This window comes from Mauremys reevesii, linkage group 2 (assembly GCF_016161935.1).
Source record: "Mauremys reevesii isolate NIE-2019 linkage group 2, ASM1616193v1, whole genome shotgun sequence".
NCBI lineage: Eukaryota > Metazoa > Chordata > Testudines > Geoemydidae > Mauremys > Mauremys reevesii.
The window spans coordinates 174,679,061-174,701,020 of NC_052624.1; the positions used below are offsets into that span (position 1 = coordinate 174,679,061).

Genomic DNA, 21,960 nt, shown 5'->3' on the forward strand with positions numbered 1-21,960 from the left:
GTCATGGCCTAGGACCCCCCATTGTGGTAGGTGCTGTGCAACACTGAACCAAAAGATGGTTCCTGCCCCAAATAACTTACAATCTAAGTATAAGACAAGACATAACAGGTTGAGGGGTTAGGAGCAGAAGGGCAATATGAATCCTCCAGTTTTGTCACCCAAAGTAAGGTAGCTTCAAGCTCAGCCCACCTAATCCCTGTCCCTGTCCCTTCATGTAGCTCCTGACATGAGCTTCTATGGAATCCTGGGAAGGGCAGGGAGGAAACAGAAGTTTGGCTGTCACTGCCAGTGACTCACTGATTTGCAAGGTCACTTCCTCTAGACTCCCTGTGACCCTACTTGTAGTAGTGCTCTACTAGCATCTCTCACATTTAGCTCATCAAGTTGCTGAACTGGGAAACAACTTTTCTTATAAACTACAAAAGTGCAGGGCTCTGTAATATTACTGGGAGTCTGCAGATAGCATGAGTGCAAATGGCCTTTCTAGTTTTGTTTCTCCGAATGTGGTGAATTCAGATCTTGGAAAGATGCTCATTGGCATCTGTGGTTTTAAAATTCTGAGCATAGAACTGGTAACGTTTGTTCTGCCTGAAGCTCTCTAAGAATCATTTTATGTGACTCTGTCTTCCTACTGGTTTCACTCATGCAAACAAAGCATTATTTTGGGCCAACACATGACAAGCTCTTTTCACAGATTCTCACTGCTGCTCACCTTTCGTCTTTCACCATTGATGCCTCTCCATTGTTCAGCCTTTTTCATGATGTAGCTCAATTCCTGATTAGAGATTTCTAGGTCTAATGGAACGAAGAATGTGCCTTCATCACTGTGAGTGCGTTTAAATACATCTAACCACCAACCTTCATTGTGCAGCCTAAGGAGAGAAAAACATTCTGTGCTGTTTGAAGTCGTTGTTAATGCAAATAAATAAGATTTGCTTTTTTTTATATTCTTTCTGTGTCTAACATTTGGTCTTCCCTCCATTTCTCTAGTCTCTACCAACCCAGTAGCCAGCTTGTTTCCCAGAATATCATGAGCATATTCTTTAACACTCATTCATAAGAAATCTTCTGAAAATGGTGTAACAGCCAAAACATATCACTTATTCTCAAATATAGATTCATTCTGTTTAATTAACCATGGACATGGGATCCCAAATAAAGCCCTGATCCTGCAAAGATTTCTACACATGCTTAATTTTACATACTGTGAGCAGTCCCACTGATTTCATGCAGGGCAGAAGTCTGTCCATCACCAGAACCCAATAATGGCCAAATCACATCATATAAAACAAGAGATGAAGCATTCCCCACCCAAAACAGAAAACCTACACAATCCAACCTTTCTCTGATGTTTTAAAAAATTCATTTGGTTTGTTTGTTTTTGTTCACTTTTCCATGTCGTCTGTGTGATGGTTGGGATCAGAAGAAGGATGGGACAGTAAAATACCATACCATAAAAACGGCTAGTCTAATGGTATTTCTTATATAGGTGAAACCAAAAAATATTGTAAATCTTTTGAGAAAGCCTGATGTAACTTCTCTGCCTTCGTTGTAGAACTAAACTTCAAAACATGGCTGTTTAATTCAAACTGAAATTTGGCTCCTGCTAATCCCAAATTCATTTCAAAACCGGAGTCCCACAATAGATAAGACAATGTATAGTAACAGGACCCTAGTCTTGGATTCCTGAATTGATATTTTCCTTCTTTACATGCTTCTGAAAGTTAATGTGCTTCAATTAAGTTTATTAGAATTCAGTCCAGCTGCCCATTCCCGCCTTTCCACCTTCCCTACATAGTCATAAAGATGCAGGGCAGTGGCCAGCTGGACACGATTTGCTGCGGGTTTCCCTAGGTTACACCCTCCTCCCAACCAATAAAAGCCCAGCTTTGCATGAGGCTGTGCCATTGGTCATTCCTCTGGCTCTAAGGCACCCTCTTATTGGTGAGGAGAGAGGCAGCTTCCCTCCTGGCACTGCCCTTTTAAGATGGGAGAGGAGCAAAAGGCCATTCAGCCTCTTATTTTGCTTCAGCAAGGCTTTTTCATCCACCCCACCATAAAATGGTGCTAATGTTTAGGACAAATGCCTGATACCTATCCTAGGGATATTTTATTGGTGTATAATTGCTTATTATATCTGTTATTATAATGACTAGCCATTGTGGTTTCTTTTCTACTCAGCCAAATTAGAATCACATTCAGGTTTCCACATGCTCCATTGTGTTTTGTCTCAATGTTGACGGTGGATGTAGTGTTTTCAGGGGACTACACGTATTTGGTTGTTTGGGCTGGGATGGTAGATAGGGACCAGTATCTCTCTCCCACTACAGTGGGATTCAGAGGGACACATCAGCACAGGCTGCCACTAAAGTCTATCACCGGGGTAGGCAACCTATGGCACGCGTGCCAAAGGTGGCATGCAAGCTGATTTTCAGTGGCACTCACACGCCCAGGTCCCGGCCACCGGTCCGGGGGGCTCTGCATTTTAATTTAATTTTAAATGAAGCTTCTTACATTTTTTAAAAACCTTATTTACTTTACATACAACAATAGTTTAGTTATATATTATAGACTTATAGAAAGAGACCTTCTAAAAATGTTAAATGTATTACTGGCACATGAAACCTTAAATCAGAGTGAATAAATGAAGTCTCAGCACACCACTTCTGAAAGGTTGCCTACCCCTGGTCTATCACAACAGTATTTTTAGCCCTCTCTATCAGGGGTGGGGGGACCATGTGGCTTGTAGTCCAAGTTGCATGTTCAGATGCAGGTGGAATGGACAGTCCCTTTGATAGAGTAGCTTTTTGCTGTTGGTATCAGCCAGTCTGTACAAAAAGCATTTCTTGGGGGTCAGTCCAGGCAACTACAGCCACCCTTCAATGCAGCGACTATGTTAATTCCTCTCTCATTTTGATTTCATTTTTTGTCTGTTTATTTAACAAAGTTGCCACCATTAATTGCATCTAGCTTGTGAGATATCTTTTTGGTGATCCCCTCAAAAGAAGAGATTAAGGGTTGATGCACAAAAAGCCACAATCAAGAAAGAAGGCCATACTGATTAAAAAATGACCTGGTTTAGAGGGGAAGTGAAGGCAGTTATAAACTATTTTAAAAATAATATACAAGTGGAAGAAAGAGTAAATTGATAGTAATGAATATAAATCAGAAGTTAGGAATTGTAGAAAATTGATGAGAGAAACAAAATGACACAAGGAGAACTCTATGGCCACCAGAGTAAAGGAAAATAAGCAGCAGTTATTAGGAACAAAATGAATCCTTACAATGTATTGGTCCATTACTAGACGGAAATGGTAGAATTATCAATAACAACACAGAAAGGGCAGAAGTGTTCAGTAAATATTTCTGTTCTGCATTTCGGGAAAAAACAGACTATACAGTCTCATCATACGGTGATGATAACAACACACTTTCCATTCTACTAATATCTCTGGAGGATGTTGAACAGAAACTATTAAAGTTAGATATTTATAAATCAGAGGTTCAGATAACTTGCATCTGAGAGCTTTAAAAGAGCTGCCTGAGGAGCTTGCTGGAATATTAATGTTGATTTTCAATAAGTCTTGGAGTATTGGGGAAGTTCCAGAAGACTGGAAGACAGCCAATGTTGTGCCAATTTTAAAAAAAGGGTAAACAGGATGACCTGGGTAACTATAGGACTGTCAGCCGAACATCGATCCCGGGCAAGATAATGGAGCAGCTGATACAGGACTTGATTAATAAAGAATTAAAGGAGGGAAATGTAATTAATGCCAGTCATCATGGGTTTATGGAAAATAGATCATGTCAAACTAACTTGATATCTTTTTTTTATGAGATGACAACTTTGGTTGATAAAAGTAATAGTGTTGACATAATCTACTTAGACTTCTGTAAGGCATTTGACTTGATACTGCATGACATTTTGATTAAAAAACAGGAACTAATGGCACACATTAAATGGGTTAAAAATTGGCTAATTGATAGGCCTCAAAATGTAATTGTAATGAGAAATCTTCATCGAGCGGGTGTGTTTCCAGTGGGGTCCCGCAGGGATCTGTTCTTGGTCCTATGTTATTTAAAACTTTTGTTAATGACCTGGAACAAAACATAAAATTATCACTGATAAAGTTTGCAAATAATGCAAAAATTAGGATTGGTAAATTATGAAAAGGACAGGTGACTTAGTAAACTGAATGCAAGCAAACAATATACATTTTAATACTGCTAAATGCAAATATATACATCTGGGAACAAAGAACATAGGCCATACTTACAGGATGGGGGCTCTATCCTGGGAATCCATGACTCTGAAAAAGATTTGGCGTCATGGTGGATAATCAGCTGAACATGAGCTTCCAGTGTGACACTGTGGCCAAAAGAGCGAATGCGATACTGGGATGTATAAAAAGGGGAATCTCTAGTGTGAACAGAGAGGTTATTTTACCTCTTTTTGTGGCCTTTCTATGACCGCAGCTAGAATACTGTGTCCAGTTCTGTTGTCCACAATTCAAAAAGGATATTGATAAATTGGAGAGAGTTCAGAGAAGAGCCACATGAATAATTAAAGGATTAGAAAACATGCCTTATAATGATGGATTCAAAGAGCTCAATCTGTTTATCTTAACAAAGAGAAGGTTAAGGGGGGACTTGATTACAGTCTATAAGTATCAACATGGGGAACAAATATTTAATAATGGGCTCTTCAGTCTAGTACACAAAAAAATAACATGATCCACTAGCTGAAGTTGAAACCACACAAATTCAGATCTGAAATAAGGTGTAAATGTTTAACAGTGAGAGTAATTAACCACTGGAACAATTTATCAAAGGTCATGGTAGATTCTCCATTACTGATAATTTTAAAATCAAGATTGGATTTTTTTTTCTAAAAGATATGTTCTATAATTATTTTGGGGAAGTCCTAGGGCCTGTGTTACACAGGTCAGACTAGATGATAACAATGATCCCTTCTGGCCTTGGAACCTATGAATCTCCTCTGTATATAGCTATTCTTTGAAAGTCCAGGTCAGTGATTTAGATGATTTGACACTTCTCTTGCTAAACGAGAACTAGACCTTGCTATTCACTTCAGCTTGTTTAATGTAACATTCTTTTTCAAAATGATGTGAAATTTAATGCAGTTAAATTACTGTCATTTTGCTGCCATAAACATTTTCTATATGAAGATTTTAAGCACAAGATTATCAGCTATATAATTAACTTTGAATTAATTAGGAATCATTAAGCCTTTCTCTTCTAGTTTCTTTTGCCCCAAAATGCCCTGCCTTCTCCAATCATAATGCTGTATTTTCCTCTCTTTTGTGTGAAAGAAAAATTATTAAAACATTTCTCCCTGATATTTTAACACAGTTTCTGTAAATATGTCAATAGAAAAATCTCTTCCTAATGCTAATGGGGGTGGGGGGAGGGGTGGATAGAGAAAATCTGAAGAGGTTACCTAAAGAAAAAAGCTGAAATGAAGTAATACAATAGAAAACCTGACAAGCTAATTTCTTTTTTAAAAGAAAGCTCATAATATATTAAAGTTACTTTTTTTGACAGGCCACTTTAAATACATACTGGCCAGGATAGTGTAATATCAAGAGAGGGAGGTGAACTACATTTGAGTCAGTAAATACTGAGATCATTGTCACAATATATTTTTAGTACAATTAAAATGGAAGTGTTAAATCTAGTCAACGTGCTAGTAGACAAAAAGCTCCCCTGAAGATATTGAAAAGATGTGCACGCTATGCCACAGACTCCTATGGCAATCAACAAGTTTGTTAGATTAGTTAGATTGGGAGCTTTTGGGGGCAGGGACTGTCCTTTTGATTCTGTGTATGTACAGCGCCTAGCACAATAGGGTTCTGGTCCCTGACTGGGGCTGCTAGGCACTACCACAACACAAATAATAGTAGTAATAGTAATGATACTTTCTACCCACGCCTCACGCCTCATGCCCTGACAGCTTGCTTCATAGCTGTTCATCTGATGCTGCTACTCATTGGCTATAAGTGGCAACTGGGGCTCCTGTGCTTCTCCTATATGGGAGTTTTAATTGTGGTTCTGAATACTGATGGATACACTGGCCTCACACCTTCATGCCCTTAGTTAAACTGTAACTTAAAGGACTCTTTTTAATGGTAACATGAACATGAATGCTGACTGAAACTGACCAATGCAATCAATTCTATGTTCCAAGGGCCGAATTCTGGCCTTTGAATAGGTTGCACCAACATATTAGAGAGAAGGATTTGTCCCTAAGTGTCTGTATTTGCCCACATTTTAAAAGAAAGGTACAATGAGTGCCCCTGTGAAAATGTATGTTCACCCATTGAGCCCAACAGACCCATATTTGAATGCACAAATAGGCATTTGTACAGGCCACTCAGGAATCTGCATACACTAAGGGATATTTAAGTCACAATTGCCTTCTTTAAAAGAAGAAATGTGAATTTTTGGTGACTTACCCATTGTATTTCCTTTTGCAAATGCATGCCATTATATTTATATTCTGTAAACCCAATTAACATATTAGCTCAGATATATTTTCCTCAGAGGAATTCAAAATGGTCTTAGTTCCATCAAGTTCAATACTTAGACTGTTTAAACAATTCTGTTAAAATTCATGTATGTTCTGCGTACCATGATTTTGCCATTGAGGAAAGCACTCTGAAGATCATATGCAGCATAACAAGTTTTATTATCCTTCCTTTGCTTTATTATTGTGTTATGAATAATTTTAAAAATATGTTATCCAAAGAAGCTTTTTTTTTTCCAGTTAAGTTTTCCCCTCCCGTTTATTGGAAAACATTATGGGAAGATTGATCCAGAAGGGAAAGAATCTTTGATGATCTTGCACCTGTTCCTCAGACAATGAAGATGTTCATAATATTCTCATAAAAACCTGCCTTACAAATGTTTTAATTTAAATTAATTTTCCTGAGTAATAAACGACAGCAGCTAAAACTTATGAAGCTATTCAAAACTATTAAGTCAATGATTAAGAAGGCATTAACATCTCAAAAACTAATTAACTAGACTACCAGTACATTGGAGTTGTGTACAGCTTCCAGGAATGTAGAAGCTTTGAAATACTTTGCAGAAATTTAGATTGCCATTTATCTTGTTCTGTCTGCTACAATGGAGTTTCTGGAAAGAGGTAGACAGAGGAATGGCTAGGTCAGACGCAAACAGTATACTGATCATTCTGATTCTTAAAACCGCTAGGATTTCATGCCTTCATCCACAGCATTTATGTGTATGTGCCATCATCCAATGTATATCACTGAAAATTTGTATTGCTATATAGAGAGAGTTCCTCAGAAACATGGGCGGCAGGTATCATAGGCCAGGGCAGGCAAAGCCTCCCCTGACCCAGGCTGTGTCCCTGCCCATGTTGCACCCTGAGGCCCCACCCTCCTTCTCTACCTGTAGTCAGTAGGATGCTGGGGAATTAGCTCCAGCCAGTGGCCCTGAGCTCAGGCCTGCCAGTTGCCCAGGGCAGTGCTGGAGCCAACCAGTGTGTGTGGTGGGGGGGAGGAGGGTGTCGGGCCAGCCAGTGTGTGAGGAGGTGTCAGGCCAGCCGGTGTGGCGGGAAGCGTCGGGCCAGCTAGTGTGTGGTGGGGGTGGGTGTTGGGCCAGCTAGTGTGAGGGGAGATGTCGGGCCAGCCGGTGTGGCGTGGGGTGTCGGGCCAGCTAGTGTGTGGTGGGGGTGGGTGTCGGGCCAGCTAGTGTGAGGGGAGATGTCAGGCCAGCCGGTGTGGCGAGGGGTGTCGGGCCAGCTGGGAGGGGGTGTCAGGCCAGCTAGTGTGGGGGGAGGTGTCGGGCCAGCTGGCGGTGGGGCTGGTGGCTCGGCCTGACGCTGGGACCAGCCCAGTGTTCAGAGGGGCTGAATGGGATGGACAGGCTGGGGCTCCTCCAGCCATAGGGGGGAGACTCGAGTTCCAGGGGGGCAGGCAAGGGCAGACTAGCCTCCCCAAAGGGGGGGGGGGTTCACCTGCCTCCCAAACTCAGAAACATAAAAGAAAATCATTCAGCCCAACAAGTAAACCAAAACCTACTTCCTTTGAAGTAGGACCAGTGGTGAAAGGGGGACAGTCCCAGCAGCAAGGGAGGGAGAAACTCACTAAGGGACCATAGGAAGCTCCTCTCCCCATGAGTGTCTGGCACCCATTAGAGGAGGGGGGTGCTGATTGGCGAGCATTTCCCAGCTCCTAAGATTTAATCTGGTGTGGGGGCCATGTGGAACTTCTTTTAGATCTGTTCTAGCCACCCACCCTATCCACCTTAATTAGGAAAGGGAACTCGGCCTGACACATGCTGCAGGTCTATTCGATTGCCCATTTAGGGGTTAGGAAGAATATTTTTTCTCCCTTGGGCCAATTGATGGAGGAGCAGGGAGGTGTTTTGCCTTCCTTTCAGCACCTTTAAACTACAGTGGGTTAAGTAGGAATGCATTTAGAACCTAATGGAGGTACTGGGTAGAGTGGTTTATTTGTTGCAACTTGCATCTGGTTTCCCGTGCTGTTAAGAGAATAAAATGAGCAGTTCCCTGAGGTAAGAGACCTGGGATTTTGGTGATGGATCTTGGGCTCACGAGATAGACTTGCAGGCCAAGTTCAGAACTTGTGGCCCTCGGAGGATGAGAACCCCACCCTTCTGCATCCTCTGTCCCCCGGCGGGTAGGCTGTGGAGAGCCTACTTTGCATTATGGATTATATGGTAAGAAACCCTATAACCCTTGCGCTAGTTACGGGTTATATGGTAAGGAGCCCTGTAACTGCTGCACTGGAACCAGTTAAATGTCTGGTGTAGGAAAGTATGGGTGATGGGTATGTAGCACTCCCTCCTCTGTGTTAAACTTTAATACAAGTTGCTGCCTGCTGCTTAATTCCATGCATGTGTCTGTCCTCATTTTCCTGCTGTGTCCACATCAATGATGCTTGTACAGATAATGATACCTGCCAGAAAGATGGCAGGAATAGTGGCTGAAGAACAATCATGCTGGAGATGAGTGGAGACCATTTACATTTATAATGCACAAAACCACAGCCAGACTAGCCAGAGCAAGATGACCCAGGCAATGGGCCAGATACTGATTTCATGATCTTGTGCTGGCCTGGGGCTGCAATAACCCTAGGCAAAACATAGAGCAGCCAAGGATCAGAGAGAAAAATGTGTCCTCTACCCTACCCTTTGCTTTCTTGGCTTGCCCCATCCCTGACACACTCCCTACCTGGAAGTCTAAAGGTAAAATCTTCAAAAGCATCTCAATAGGACTTTGAAAGTCAAGGCAAGTTAGGCTTAACTTAGATGCTTTAGAAAAATTTAACCCAAAATCAAGTAACTTTACATCATAAGTTACTTAATGTCTCCCTGCTGAGGAACGTGATGGGCTTCTAGTTCTTTATCGCATTGTATTCCTTTGAGCACCTGTGCTATGGAAGTTGTGCTGGTGTCAACCCCTGATTGTCTGTGAGCACGTGGAACCTCTACACGTGATCACATATTATTTATATGCCTGTTCTGACATCACCTAACGTCTTGTAGGATGGGATACCCGTGGGACATGAAAACTTAAGCATAGATATGACATTGGTAAAAGTAAGAAGGGCTTACCTTAGAAAGTAGAGGGACAATACTGTAGATGAAATAATGAACAAAATTGTGTAAAGCATCACAGTAATCAGTGCACCAGGAATTCCCGATTGCTCTGTTCTTGAGAAGAGCCAGTAGAGCTTTGCAGCATCAGCAATGGGCTTCTCTGCTCTGTAGGTAAGTCGCTGACATGTAAAAAGAAAAATAATCAAAGTAAGAAAATGGAAAATTCAGTGAATCCATTCATATGACTCATTCATATAAACCCCTACATGCAGAAGAATGAACACGTCTTTAAAATAAGGATTTTAATGTAATTTTCAGGGTACATAACTTGAAATCTCTCATGTAGAATTTAAAAAGAATTACCGGTACATGGTTGGCTAACTTGTATTCTCTATATCTTTGCTTGTTTTAATGCAGCCAAAAATCTAGTCTTCGACAGGTAATTCATGGAGCAAAACCCATGCTTTATTTGTAAAATACCAGATGTGGATTTAATGAACTCATTGCAGGGAAAAAATTAAGATGAGTATGGAGGAGATCCACCTTATTTTCAGGACATAACATGAGTTTAATTTCTGCAATGAATAATATTAAAAAAACTTATGCGGTAACTTTTCAAGAATACTGAATGGGCATAAGACCCTTGTGACAGGGCATGATTCCAAAGAGGTGAGTCTAATATTGACCTATATTACAAGAAAAAAACACTGGTCCCTACCAGATACAGCAAGTAGTCTGTATATCATTTTGAGAGTGCACACTTTTGAGACTGGCTTGCCTCTAGTCTCATTTTCAAATCAAGTCATCATTGGTTGCTACATTTCAAGAACAAAGGTAAATTGTACGAAGTGCCAGACTGAAGTATCAGAATGTGCATATGTCTTGCTAGCTGTCACCTAGCACAGCTTCTCTAAACAATACCATCAGTCAAAGAAGGAGGTAGATTCACAGAGCTTCACTGAGACCCAATGAGGTGGGAAAAACAGAGGAAGCAACTACAATTAGATCAACAGCAGTCGACAGCAGGGTTTGCAAAGCTTTTTGCCCAAAGGGTTTGACCCTATTCAGTCCAAATAGACAAATCCCTAAGATCCCCTTATGAAGCAATATGTGAAATTATGTACATGCATTACTATGTCTGCATGAAATCCCTTAGCGAGAAAATGGAAGCTACCCATATTTTCAATAACCAAAAAACACAATTTGAGAAACCATGACAGTCGGTGTTTAATTGCAGAACTGACACACAGGCAACTTATTTTATGCCTGGACCCCTTATTTAGTAATTTCTTTGAAGGAAGATATTCAGAAACAGTGAAACCAAAATCACCTAATAACTTTGGCTTTCCTGGCACTTATATGTCTCCCAAGACTGAAGTACCTGAGAACACCTCATAACTGTATCCATTGATAACTGCAGTTACTATTGTTAACAGTTGTTCATGAAAAGCAAAGATATAACAAAAGCTATCTGACTATTACACTGTATTATATTACTAACAGTAATGAAAATTCAACTCGTTTGTATAAAACTAAACCTTGATAAGGATGTGAAGCCATGATCATTCAGCTGACAATAAAAGGTACCAAAATCTTTAGCATAGGGAAGGAGGTGCAAACGGGATCATATTTGCATAGATTAAAATTTGTCATTTTATTGGGATTAAGCTGATTTGCGCACTTCAGTGACAATTCACAAAGATGTTTTGTATCAATATGTTACGTTATACTTTTGATAAAACAAGGGGGAAATTTTCAAAACCGTTAGTGAATTTTGCCTGTTTTTCGACTCTCTCTAATTGTAATGAACATACTAAGGTATTGATGTACTACTGCCATCTGCTGGATAGAATCAGATCTGCTCATCTGTGTATCATAGGCCTTATATTGCTAACAACTAAAGGAAATCCTCCTTTCCATCAGTTCTTTGATGTGTGATATAGTGACAATGATAAAGTCCTAGATGGCCATGTTAAATCATATTAGTGCCTGTCAAAAGGACACTTGGAACAGCTTCCAGTAAAAGGTATGGCATTTACATTTCCTTTACCTTCTAATAATGTTACTTTGTTGCCTTTAGGATGCAATAGCATGCTCCCCCTGAGACAAGTGGCCTGCTCTGTGGGTTGACCCAAAGGCTAGTTGGAACCATACTCCCACCTCTCCTCCTTACTGCCTTTGGTGTGCATGCACACCTTGGGGGTTCACTGCCATTACATCAAGACCTGTGTGGGCCATACAAAGAATGGGCTCCTTTCTCTCCCCCCCCACCAAATCACGAACTGCATTATTTCAAATCTACTGAATTCCTGAATGGCCTGATCCAAGAAATTCTTACTACTGACCAGTACTTGTTATGGTTTTCAATGGTAGTAGTCATGTTAGTAAGAGCTATATCTATGCATAGTACTCATATGGCCTGGCCCCTGATCATTGTACTATATGAGCACCTCATAGTCTTTAATATATTTATTCTCATGATTCTCCTGTGAGGTAGGGAAGAGCTTTTGTCCTCTTCTTACAGATGGGAAACTAAAGCACCAAGTAGCCAAATGACTTGTCCAAGGTCACACAGGAAGCCTGTGTTAGAGCAAGGACTTGAACCCAGTTCTCTGAAGCCCTGGCTAGGGCCCGAACCACTGGAACATCTATCCACACTGCCTGGTAGCATATGGTTGCAGAATAAGGGTTTCATTGCACATCTAACATCCTCTCTTAACTGTGGCTTTTTAAAAAATAACTCAAAATCTTATACTGTCAACTATTGTGGAGTTTTCCTTTAATAATAATAAACAAATATATTAGTAAACAAGAAACCCTCATCTCCAGGGCTATCAAGTGGTCATCTTTCATAAGCATTAAGTCTATTTAGAATATTAAAAGATATTATAGCGACTCAGGTTACATTACCACAATATAACATTTTGAAAAATGCTTGATCTCAGATAAATTGTTTGGCAAGTAAATGTGAAATAGTGCCAGAGGGAATACAAATTTATGGGTTCCATGTGAAGATAATCCTGGTAGATAATATTGCCAAATTTTCAGTATGAAGTACAGCGAGAAACATGCATTCAGAACTTCTCACTTGGAGACTGATTTATATTATAATGAAAAACTTAATTACATTATCCATATTTCAAGTTTCTCTCTGACCAGCAGCAGGAGCCCTGGTGTTTTGGTTGATATCTATTGTTACCAAATCCAGTCTGGCTAGGACCAAAGCTGTTCCACTGAAGTCAATGGCAAAACTCCCATTGGCTACTAAAGGAGGAATATCGGGCCTTTTTAAGGAAGAAAGGCTGGCTATGGCTATACAAAAAAAATGTCAATTTAACATTATTATTAATATTACAGACCCTGATTCAAAAGCCTGTTCTTATTCAGCAAAACACTTAGGTATGTGCTTAACATTCGCTGAGTGTCTAACTTCCATTAACTTCCATGGGAAGCATGTGCTTAAAGGTTTGCTGAATTGGGGCCCAAAAAAGTAACTTGAGCCAGTGGGAATCACAGGTGTGCAGCACCTCTGAGAATCAGGCCACTTTTTTTCTTTGGGAGGTTCATTTTTATCATGAAATTTTGAAAATGTGGGCCTATGACCGGGGTAGCCTCTCACCATGAGGCTAAGCATCCTCCTCTTGAGCTCAGGTTGTATTAAAAGCATTCGTTTACCTGGCTCCTAAATACATGTGCTAGGGGAGGGGGAAGAGATTCCCCTTATAATTTTTCCTTAGTACAAGCCTGAGTACAACAAGGCAGACTTAAGCTGTCATTCTAAATTTTCTGTGTACATTCGGAATAGAAAGAGAGCCTTCTCTGAAGTATTGCTAATTCAAAAACTGAGAAAGCATACGCTTCCTTCCCAGTGAAGAATTGCCACATCAGGGTAATTACAATTAGAACTGAGCTCTGTCCATATTTTATACCATTCACAAAAAGACAGAGACATCTCAGTGTAACTCCAGTACATTGCTACACACTAAAATACAGCTTATTAGCTAAACTATCTCCATGATAGCGCAAATTAAACTTCCCACAAACCAGTACAGTCAAACGTCGCAATAACGCGCCCCGCCATAACGCGAAATCGCATATAACCCAATCACAGGTTGGCTCCCCTTTAAGGTATAATACAGTACTGTACTGTACCAATGGTCCCCCACACCATAGCAAGGGAGAGAAGGTGCAGCCCTGCACCTGCTGGGGACAGAGAATTCTGAGGCTGCTGGCGCCGGTGCTCTCTGTCCCCAGCAGGCGCAGGGCCCCAGCTTCTCTCTGGCTTCTCCAGGGCTGCCGGGGCCGGTGCTCTCTGTCCCCAGCAAGTGCGGGGCCGTGGTTTCTTTCCCACTTGAAGAGAAGCCGCGGCCCCCTGCCTGCCGGGGACAGAGAACTCCGGGGCTGCGGGCACCGGTGCTCTCTGTCCCCGGCAGGTGCGGGGCCACGGCTTCTCTCCCGCTTCAAGAAGAGCCACGGTTCCCTGCCTGCCAGGGACAGAGAACTCCAGGGCTGCCGGCGCTGGTGCTCTCTGTCCCCGGCAGGCACGGGGCCGCAGCTTCTCTCCGGCTTCAAGAGAAGCCGCAGCCCCACGCCTGCCGGGGACAGAGAGCACCGGCGCCTGCAGCCCCGGAGAAGCCGGAGGGAAGCCGCGGCCCCGCACCTGCTGGGAACAGAGAGCACCGGTGCCCGCAGCCGGAGTTCTCTGTCCCCGGCAGGCAGGGGGCCGCGGCTCTTCTTGAAGCTGGAGAGAAGCCACGGCCCCACACCTGCCGGGCACTAGGCACCAGGCAGTGCACCTCAATGCACCGCTTTGGGGACCACTGAAAAACTGACTGGTTTGAAACCCCGCTATACCGCGACCCTGCATTTAGCGCGATGGAATTTTTTTGACCCCAAAGGTCGCGTTATAGCGGGGTTTCACTGTATTTTCATAGACAGTACTACAACGGAAAGAAACATTTAAATAGGATGTTTTCAAGAGGCAGCATCATCTAGTGGTTAGAAATCTAGGGTGGTAGAAGTCATGAGACTTAGTTCCATCCCTCGTAGTGTATTTCTGAATAACCTGGGGAAAGAAATTTAAGCCTCAATGCCCCCATCTAAATTGGACCTTTCTAAAGCACTTTGAAATCCTCAAAAGAGGCCACCAAAATTATTTTAAATGTTAGACTTTCAAGTGCAAAGGAGAACAGAATACTATTTTCATTAGATTTTAATATCTGTTTCATTGCTTAGAAAAATATGAAATACTTGTAATTAGGACCACTCAATAACACATCTCATATATCATCTATTGCAATCCTTTCCAAAGCAGATGCGATCATTCCAGCACTAGACTCTTTATTTTATCTGTATGTTTGTTAGCACAGTACTCTTAATTTTACACAGAAACAACAGAGGGAATCCATCAGATGAGAATACAGTTACTAAAAAAGTAATAACAAAATTATTGCATTTATTTTTAACTTTCATATGCAGTTGCCAGGGGTGGAATTTCACATCATTCACTGAATAAAACAATCTTCTACGTCAAGGACTCATGTCCAAGTTATTTTAAGTGACTTACCCCCAGGAATGCATCCACTACAAACACTGCCAAGGGGTCTAGCACTGTCCAGAGTCCCATAGCCATGATAAACTTTGACAAGAAGGAAGGGAATGAGTCAAACAGTTGCTGACAGCCCCATCTGATCAGAACCATAAGCAGCATCACTGCGTTCAAGGTTAGAGGTCCCACCACAACCATGGCCAACTCTTCTCTGGTAAGCAGCAAAGAATTCTGATAGCAGAGTTCCACAGTGTGAGGGAAGAGCTGGAACCTGGAAATAAGCAAAGCAAAAATGCATTGGTGAGGTGATCTGTATAGCTGGATATACCATGCTAAACATTAAAAAATAATTAATTTGCATAATTATTGCCCATGTAACTATTAGGTCCCCAGAATAATCATGATCCAGTGTGTGATAATAATAGCACCCACTGTTTGAGTGTCCTTAGGCTAAATTCCTAACTTGGCCCAAATCCTATACCATATGCAAAGAAAATGGACCACACAGTGTGGTGAAGCTACCTGGGAAAGTAATGTTTCTCCATATCCCATATCCCCAATTCACTTTCAGGCAAGCTGAGGTGTACAGGTCTTTCGAAGTGGTCAGGACAGGCTGAGGAGATGCAATAGCTACTGCAGCCAGCCCTCCTCCCTCCCCTTCCCACACACACTATCAGTCAGATGGACCACTATGAGCACAATCCACAGACCCAACCCTCTCTTAGAAAAACATAAGCAGTCCCCCAAACAGACAGGTACGTAATGTCACAAAACCCACAGCTTCCTGAACCAGTACAGAGGTGCCATCTAGAAGTGTGCCACCATTCTCAATAGTGTTTTGAGAAACCCGCACTTCTGTTAAAGACAATGAACAGACACAATCTTGCTCACTGCAGAAGACACACCCTGACAATCTCTTATGTATTGTTGATTACATAAGTGTGCTGACATTCAAGCCAACATTTTCAAACTAGGGTGCCTAATGTTATGCCCCTGCATCCAAGTTAGGCACATAAAAAAGGAGCTGAGTCCCTGTGGTTACTGTGACTTCAGAGGGATAAGTGGGTCCTCAGCTCTTCTGAAATATAGCCTCTTGTATTCAGGTGCCTAAATATGGCTTCAGGGGTCTAACTTTGGGCACCCTGGTTTTAAAATTTTGGCATTAATCTGGGCAGCTGACTGATATAGTTGTGATATTGTTTGTATGGGTGTGACTGGCCCCTACAACCAGCTGTCAATTTCTGTTTCCTCCTTTTGACCAGGACCTTCAGCTGATGTGTGAGCAGCACGACTGACTACAGGTCTGCTAACTGGCCTCCCTAAGTCACCATTGCATCCAAGCAGCTAGTGAAATCTCCCCCATCTTGAGTGAGGAAATGAGGATAGAGACAAAGGGACCCTTGATTTGTAGTAGACCTAAGAGACTTCCACTCCCACCCCAGCAATACCAAATGTTGGCCAGAACCCTCCTAGGTCCCATGATCCAGGGCTTTGGAGCTGTGCTCTGGCTCCACTCCAGCTCCAGGCAAAAACCTGCAGCTCCACTGCTCTGGAGCTGCTCCATGCTCCAGCTCTGGGCTCTGCTACAAAGCTCCGCCATAATCAGATTTATTCCAGGAACTGGCCACATTACTGTCTCCTAGCTCATCACACCAGGCCTTCATGGTGCTGTGAGGAAGAAGAAAAATCCTCAATACAGTCTTGCCCTGCAGGAAAATTACTTCCTGACCCCCTAGACAGTTGATCTGGATAGATCCACAGCAAACATGGAGACTTCATTTTTTATTATTATTTTTTATATAATGGAGATATATCTATCTCCTACAACTGGAATGGACCCAAAGGATCATTGAGTCCAGCCCCCTGCCTTCACTAGCAGGACCAAGTACTGATTTCACCCCAGATCCCTAAGTGGCCCCCTCAAAGACTGAACTCACAATGTTGGCTTTAGCAAGCTAATGCTCAAACCACTAAGCAATCCCTCCCCACCCACAGGAACCAATAACATACAGGGAACCTGCCTGAGCACTGCTGCTGTCATCTAGTCTATCCCATGCCAGTGCAGAGTTGTTCCCCCTAAATTTTCTGGAAAGAAACAAATATTGTAATAGGTTGCAGAGTGGTAGCCATGTTAGTCTGTATCAGCAAAAAGAATGAGGAGTACTTGTCGCACCTTAGAGACTAACAAATTTATTTGAGCATAAGCTTTTGTGGGCTAAAACCCACTTCATCGGATGCATATTCCACTTCATGCATCCGATGAAGTGGGTTTTAGCCCACGAAAGCTTATGCTCAAATAAATTTGTTAGTCTCTAAGGTGCCACAAGTACTCCTCGTTCTTTTTGCAAATATTGTAATAGTTCTCCTGGAAATCTCTGAAGAACATTTTATTTACTGGTCCGCTGCTCCCAGCTGGCTCGGGCGCCTCATGACTGCTTGGGGGGGGCAAATTTTGTATTTGTAGCCCCTAGAAGAGAGACACCTTTTAAAAAGTTAGTCAATTTCAATTATTCATTCATTTCATTCAGAAGAATTCTCTCTTCTCCTCTCAGTAAAAGGGTGTATCAAACTTTTAGATTAAAAAAAAATACTGTATGCATAGTACTTAAAAAAAAAAAATTGTGAACAATATACTTAAATATAATATCTTCTTTTGGGTTATCCAAAATGATGTTTCTTACAATAAAATATAAAATTAAACATATCAACTGGATAATATTTTCAGACACGTGTTTATATTTGTACTTAATTTATCAAAAGCAATGGAAATTCCACCTGGGACAGCTTGAATGTCATTTGGATCCTCTTTAACTGACCTCCCTACATATATACTCATTTCTCTCATAATCCACATTCTGTAAAATGATGTTTTAAAACAAATATTTCTCTCTCTGTCTACCTACAGCCTCAGCGGAATCACTTTTACTGGGCTCACGTTTTTCCAAATGATAGTGGCATAGAAGCAGGGGCGAGGGAGCCAGAGGGGGCGCCTGCCGCGCCTTTCCAGCCCTTTCCCAGGGGGCGGCGGGCGGGCTGCGCCAGCGTGATGATGCGCGGACGCGCGTCGGTCCTGCTCGCTGGGGCTCTCGCCTGGACCTGGCGCAGCTCAACTGCGGCCAGCAGCCGCCAGACCAGCGAACCGTCCGCGCGCGCGGGAGGGTCCAGCCAGCAGCGCGAGCGCGAGACCCTCCCGCAGCCATGCGCCGCGCCCAGCTCCGCTGCGCGGCTCGGGCGGCGCCCCCATGGGGACTGAGGGGGGGCCAAAATTTGTAGAGCCGCCCCTGCATAGAAGACTACCTTTGTTAAAGTTAGGTTCAATTATTCGAATTCATTCATTTCGCAGAAGAAGCATTCTTTGCTCCTCTCAGTAAAGGGGCTGTATCAAACTTAGATTACTTGAAAAATACTGTATGCATAAGGTACTTTAATAAAATCAAATTGTGAATGCAATACTTTTAAATATGTTCTTTTGTGGGGTTTTTTTTTATCCAAAATGATGTTTCTTACAATAAAATATATAGTGGGTGGCAGGGGGATATATATACATAAGCACACACGCAATGTACAATATTTATAAAGCCCCAACAATTTTGTCTTTCCTTTTAGAGTCACTTGCACTATTAGGGCATGATCTCATTAGAGATTCACCCAAACTAGACCTCATATCCCCACCCTCCTGAACTTGGAAGCTGGATTTGGATCCAAACTTTGAAGCACAGGCCTGATCTGCCAATTCTCATCTTAATGTGAAGGGAGTTTCTGGTTTAAATCCCATGCATTTAGTTACTGGTCTGAATATTTAACAGTAAGGGAAGGAACTGGAACTCACTTTGCAACAGGAACTGAGATGGCTTGAAGAACGAGCCATTGACTACAATAATGCAGATAAAGCCGCACAAACCAGAGTAAAACTACCAGCAGCATAATGAACCAGAAGTCCCAAGAACGCCATTGCGCCAATCCCAGTTCGGAAAAGACTCCATACACCCCAAAATGGAAATGCTCAATGATTCTTCTGGACACTCTCACTTCAACGGCAGAATGGCAACTGGAAATGCACAGAAGCAAAACAAACAGGAGTCATTCTAGGACGCATAATGAATAACTGTTCATGAAAGGTAGATACAGTGGAAACCTGCTGTATGGATAAATTTGGGCAACCACACTTTTATCATTACTTTTGACTGATCGCTACATCGAGATCCATAAAATAATGCACTTGCCATATTGGATATACATATATACACAAACAAAGGGAAAATTTTACTCTGTGTTGTACATTCACACTATGAATTTTGTCTGTGCCTTTCTCTTACACACACAACAGGGAAACGTAGGCTCAGAGAGGTCACAGATGGAAAAAATATTTTATCATCTGCTCCATCCCTCCCCCCCAAATGCAAGATATATTCCCTCAGAGAGATAATGGATCAGATATTAAACTGTCACAGCAGCTTTAATCAAGCCACTATTTTGATTTTATTTTTTATTCCTCATAATTTTGCTGCAGAAGCAGGCATTTTAGTAAAAGCAAACACACTTAAAAATGTGGCAATAGGAGCCAAAATTCATTTAACAGAGACAGACCTTGGAAAGTTTTTCTTAATTAGAAGTTCATTTCACATAATTAAAGTTCAGATGTAATCTGCATAATGGGATTGATGTTATGCATTCAAAATCATATTACCAGTTTTTTTAACAACAACAAAAAAATAAATAAAGCAATTTTCTCTAGCCTTTTGCTTTTCTTTTATTTGCTTACTAATTACAAATTAATTATCAATAATTTCCTTTCTGACAAATTGATACCAGATCTGTCAGACATATTTATTTCAGTTTAATAAGTGAAGTTTAGTGTTTAGGGTAAGAAAGTGCTGGCTGGTGCTGCAGTCTAAAAATGTTGATACATTTAATGGACTAAAAGTCCTTTTGAAATGAGCTGTCATGTGAAAGAGAAAACAGAAAGGAAGTTACACTATATAATATTCTACTAGTCAATGTGGTGTGATCTGCCCTTTAGTTAATTACTATGACTCTTCAAAGGAAAAAAAGAAAGAAATCAGAAGCGTAGATGCAGGCTTGGCATTATGTTTTCAAGAAACTGGAAAATCTCAGCTGATTCAAAACTGAAAAGACAGTCGCTTCTTTGACCTTTTGAAACTTCTAACTGCTATGCTTATCTCCATTGATTTAAATGACTAAGCAGCTCAGATGCACAGCTCCAGAACCAAGTATGAGGTCATTATGCTCTTACCATCAATTGTATTGATGTAGTCCTTCAAAAGTTCAAAAACATAAAGATCTTTTTGTGGAATAAAATATGCTGTGCTTTTTTTAAGTCATATGACTGGAGAACAAGTAACAGCAATAGTTGCACTGTGCACTTTTATCTTCTCTTTAAAGTTTTTTACTGCTATTTTATTTTACATGCCCTCTTCTTCATATGGACTACAATTACAATTAGAAAAGGGAAAAACCTCAAAAGATTCTGAATTTGGTTTTTATTTGAATAGGCATTTAAACTGTAGATACTCATCCACGCCTACCCAGGCATCCTGAGTCTGCAAAGTATAGCTAATAATCTGATGAAAACAGATTTTCTCATGAGATTTTGGTTCCTCCTGTTTCTGATCAGGTAGTAAATACTTCAATTACAATTTTGTCATGGTAAGCCTGTTTGGAAACAGAAATATGAAATAATGGCCAAAATTTCTAAAAGGTTCAGCTCAGATTTGGTTCCAGAAATGGGCTGCGGCTTGAGGATTGGGAGGATTTTCTATATTTTTTGCACTGGTGGTTCACCCATCCCTAAATAAAATCCAAATCAAACCTTGAGAAGCAATAGTGATATTTCACAGGAAAATTAATTCCTTAAATTGACATGGCCTCCATCTCTCAGTTGCATAATCCTTCTCTTGCTCACCTTTAAAATAATATTTTAATTGTTTCAGCATTGTACAGTTTCATCAACACCATTTCAGCTTTCTTCTATTCTCTTGCTTGGTTATATATGAATGGCATGACCATCCAAAGACAAAAAGTGGCCTCTGACACTGCCCATGTTATATGTACCACAGAAATTGATTTATGGGTTATAAGGAAAGCTATAATGCACACACATCATTAAAAAAATCACAGAGAGGCAAAGGGTAGCTGTTAGGGTCAGACATTCAATTCCTACATAGCTGGTAGTTTGACCTACCAGGGCTTCCAAAGGTTTGGGTCATTTAGAATGCACAAGTGCAGATCACTCTCAAAATTTGCACAACATTCTATGCTACAGATCTGTTTTTACCACACCACTAATTTAAGTCAAATTATGAACCCCTACCTCATACTGCTGACCACTTACTCACACAAATAGCTTACAGACCTATTCATGTGAATAAGTGCTCATCAATATAAGTAATGGATTCACAATCTAGCTCTAAGAAAGAAAGAAAGAAAAGAAAGAAAGAAAAGTCACAATTATGTCAGTTAGATCAGACACGATTGACTTTGAAATTATATATACAAAAAAAATTATATTTTATGTGCTCTAAAATCTGAAGGCTATATTATACCACACTTGCTTACTTTAGGCAGCACTTTACAACTTGAGTAGTCCCATTGAAATCGAGGAATAAGGTACTCCTTAAGGAGAGCAAGGGTGCAGAATCTGTCCCATGGTTTTGATAGATAGATAGATAGATAGATTTTATTGCTTATGAAGAATGATATATTGACAGCTCAGTTTTCTGATCTTCCATTGAATAATCAGAAGCATTTCAAGTTTTCAGTCCTGCACTACCAATGTCATG

At 41.2% G+C, this 21,960-nt stretch overlaps 1 protein-coding gene across 1 annotated transcript in view; it reads right to left on the bottom strand.

Moving 5' to 3' along the window:
• Window positions 1-21,960, bottom strand: part of LOC120397306 — a 427,598-nt gene that overhangs the window by 65,723 nt on the left and 339,915 nt on the right. Inside the window, exons 22-25 of the mRNA XM_039523006.1 lie at window positions 18,990-19,208; window positions 15,179-15,431; window positions 9,628-9,791; window positions 713-872 (exon numbers count right to left, since the gene is read on the bottom strand). Of these exons, the coding sequence (XP_039378940.1) occupies window positions 713-872; window positions 9,628-9,791; window positions 15,179-15,431; window positions 18,990-19,208 (796 nt within the window). The remainder of the gene's footprint in view (window positions 1-712; window positions 873-9,627; window positions 9,792-15,178; window positions 15,432-18,989; window positions 19,209-21,960) is intronic.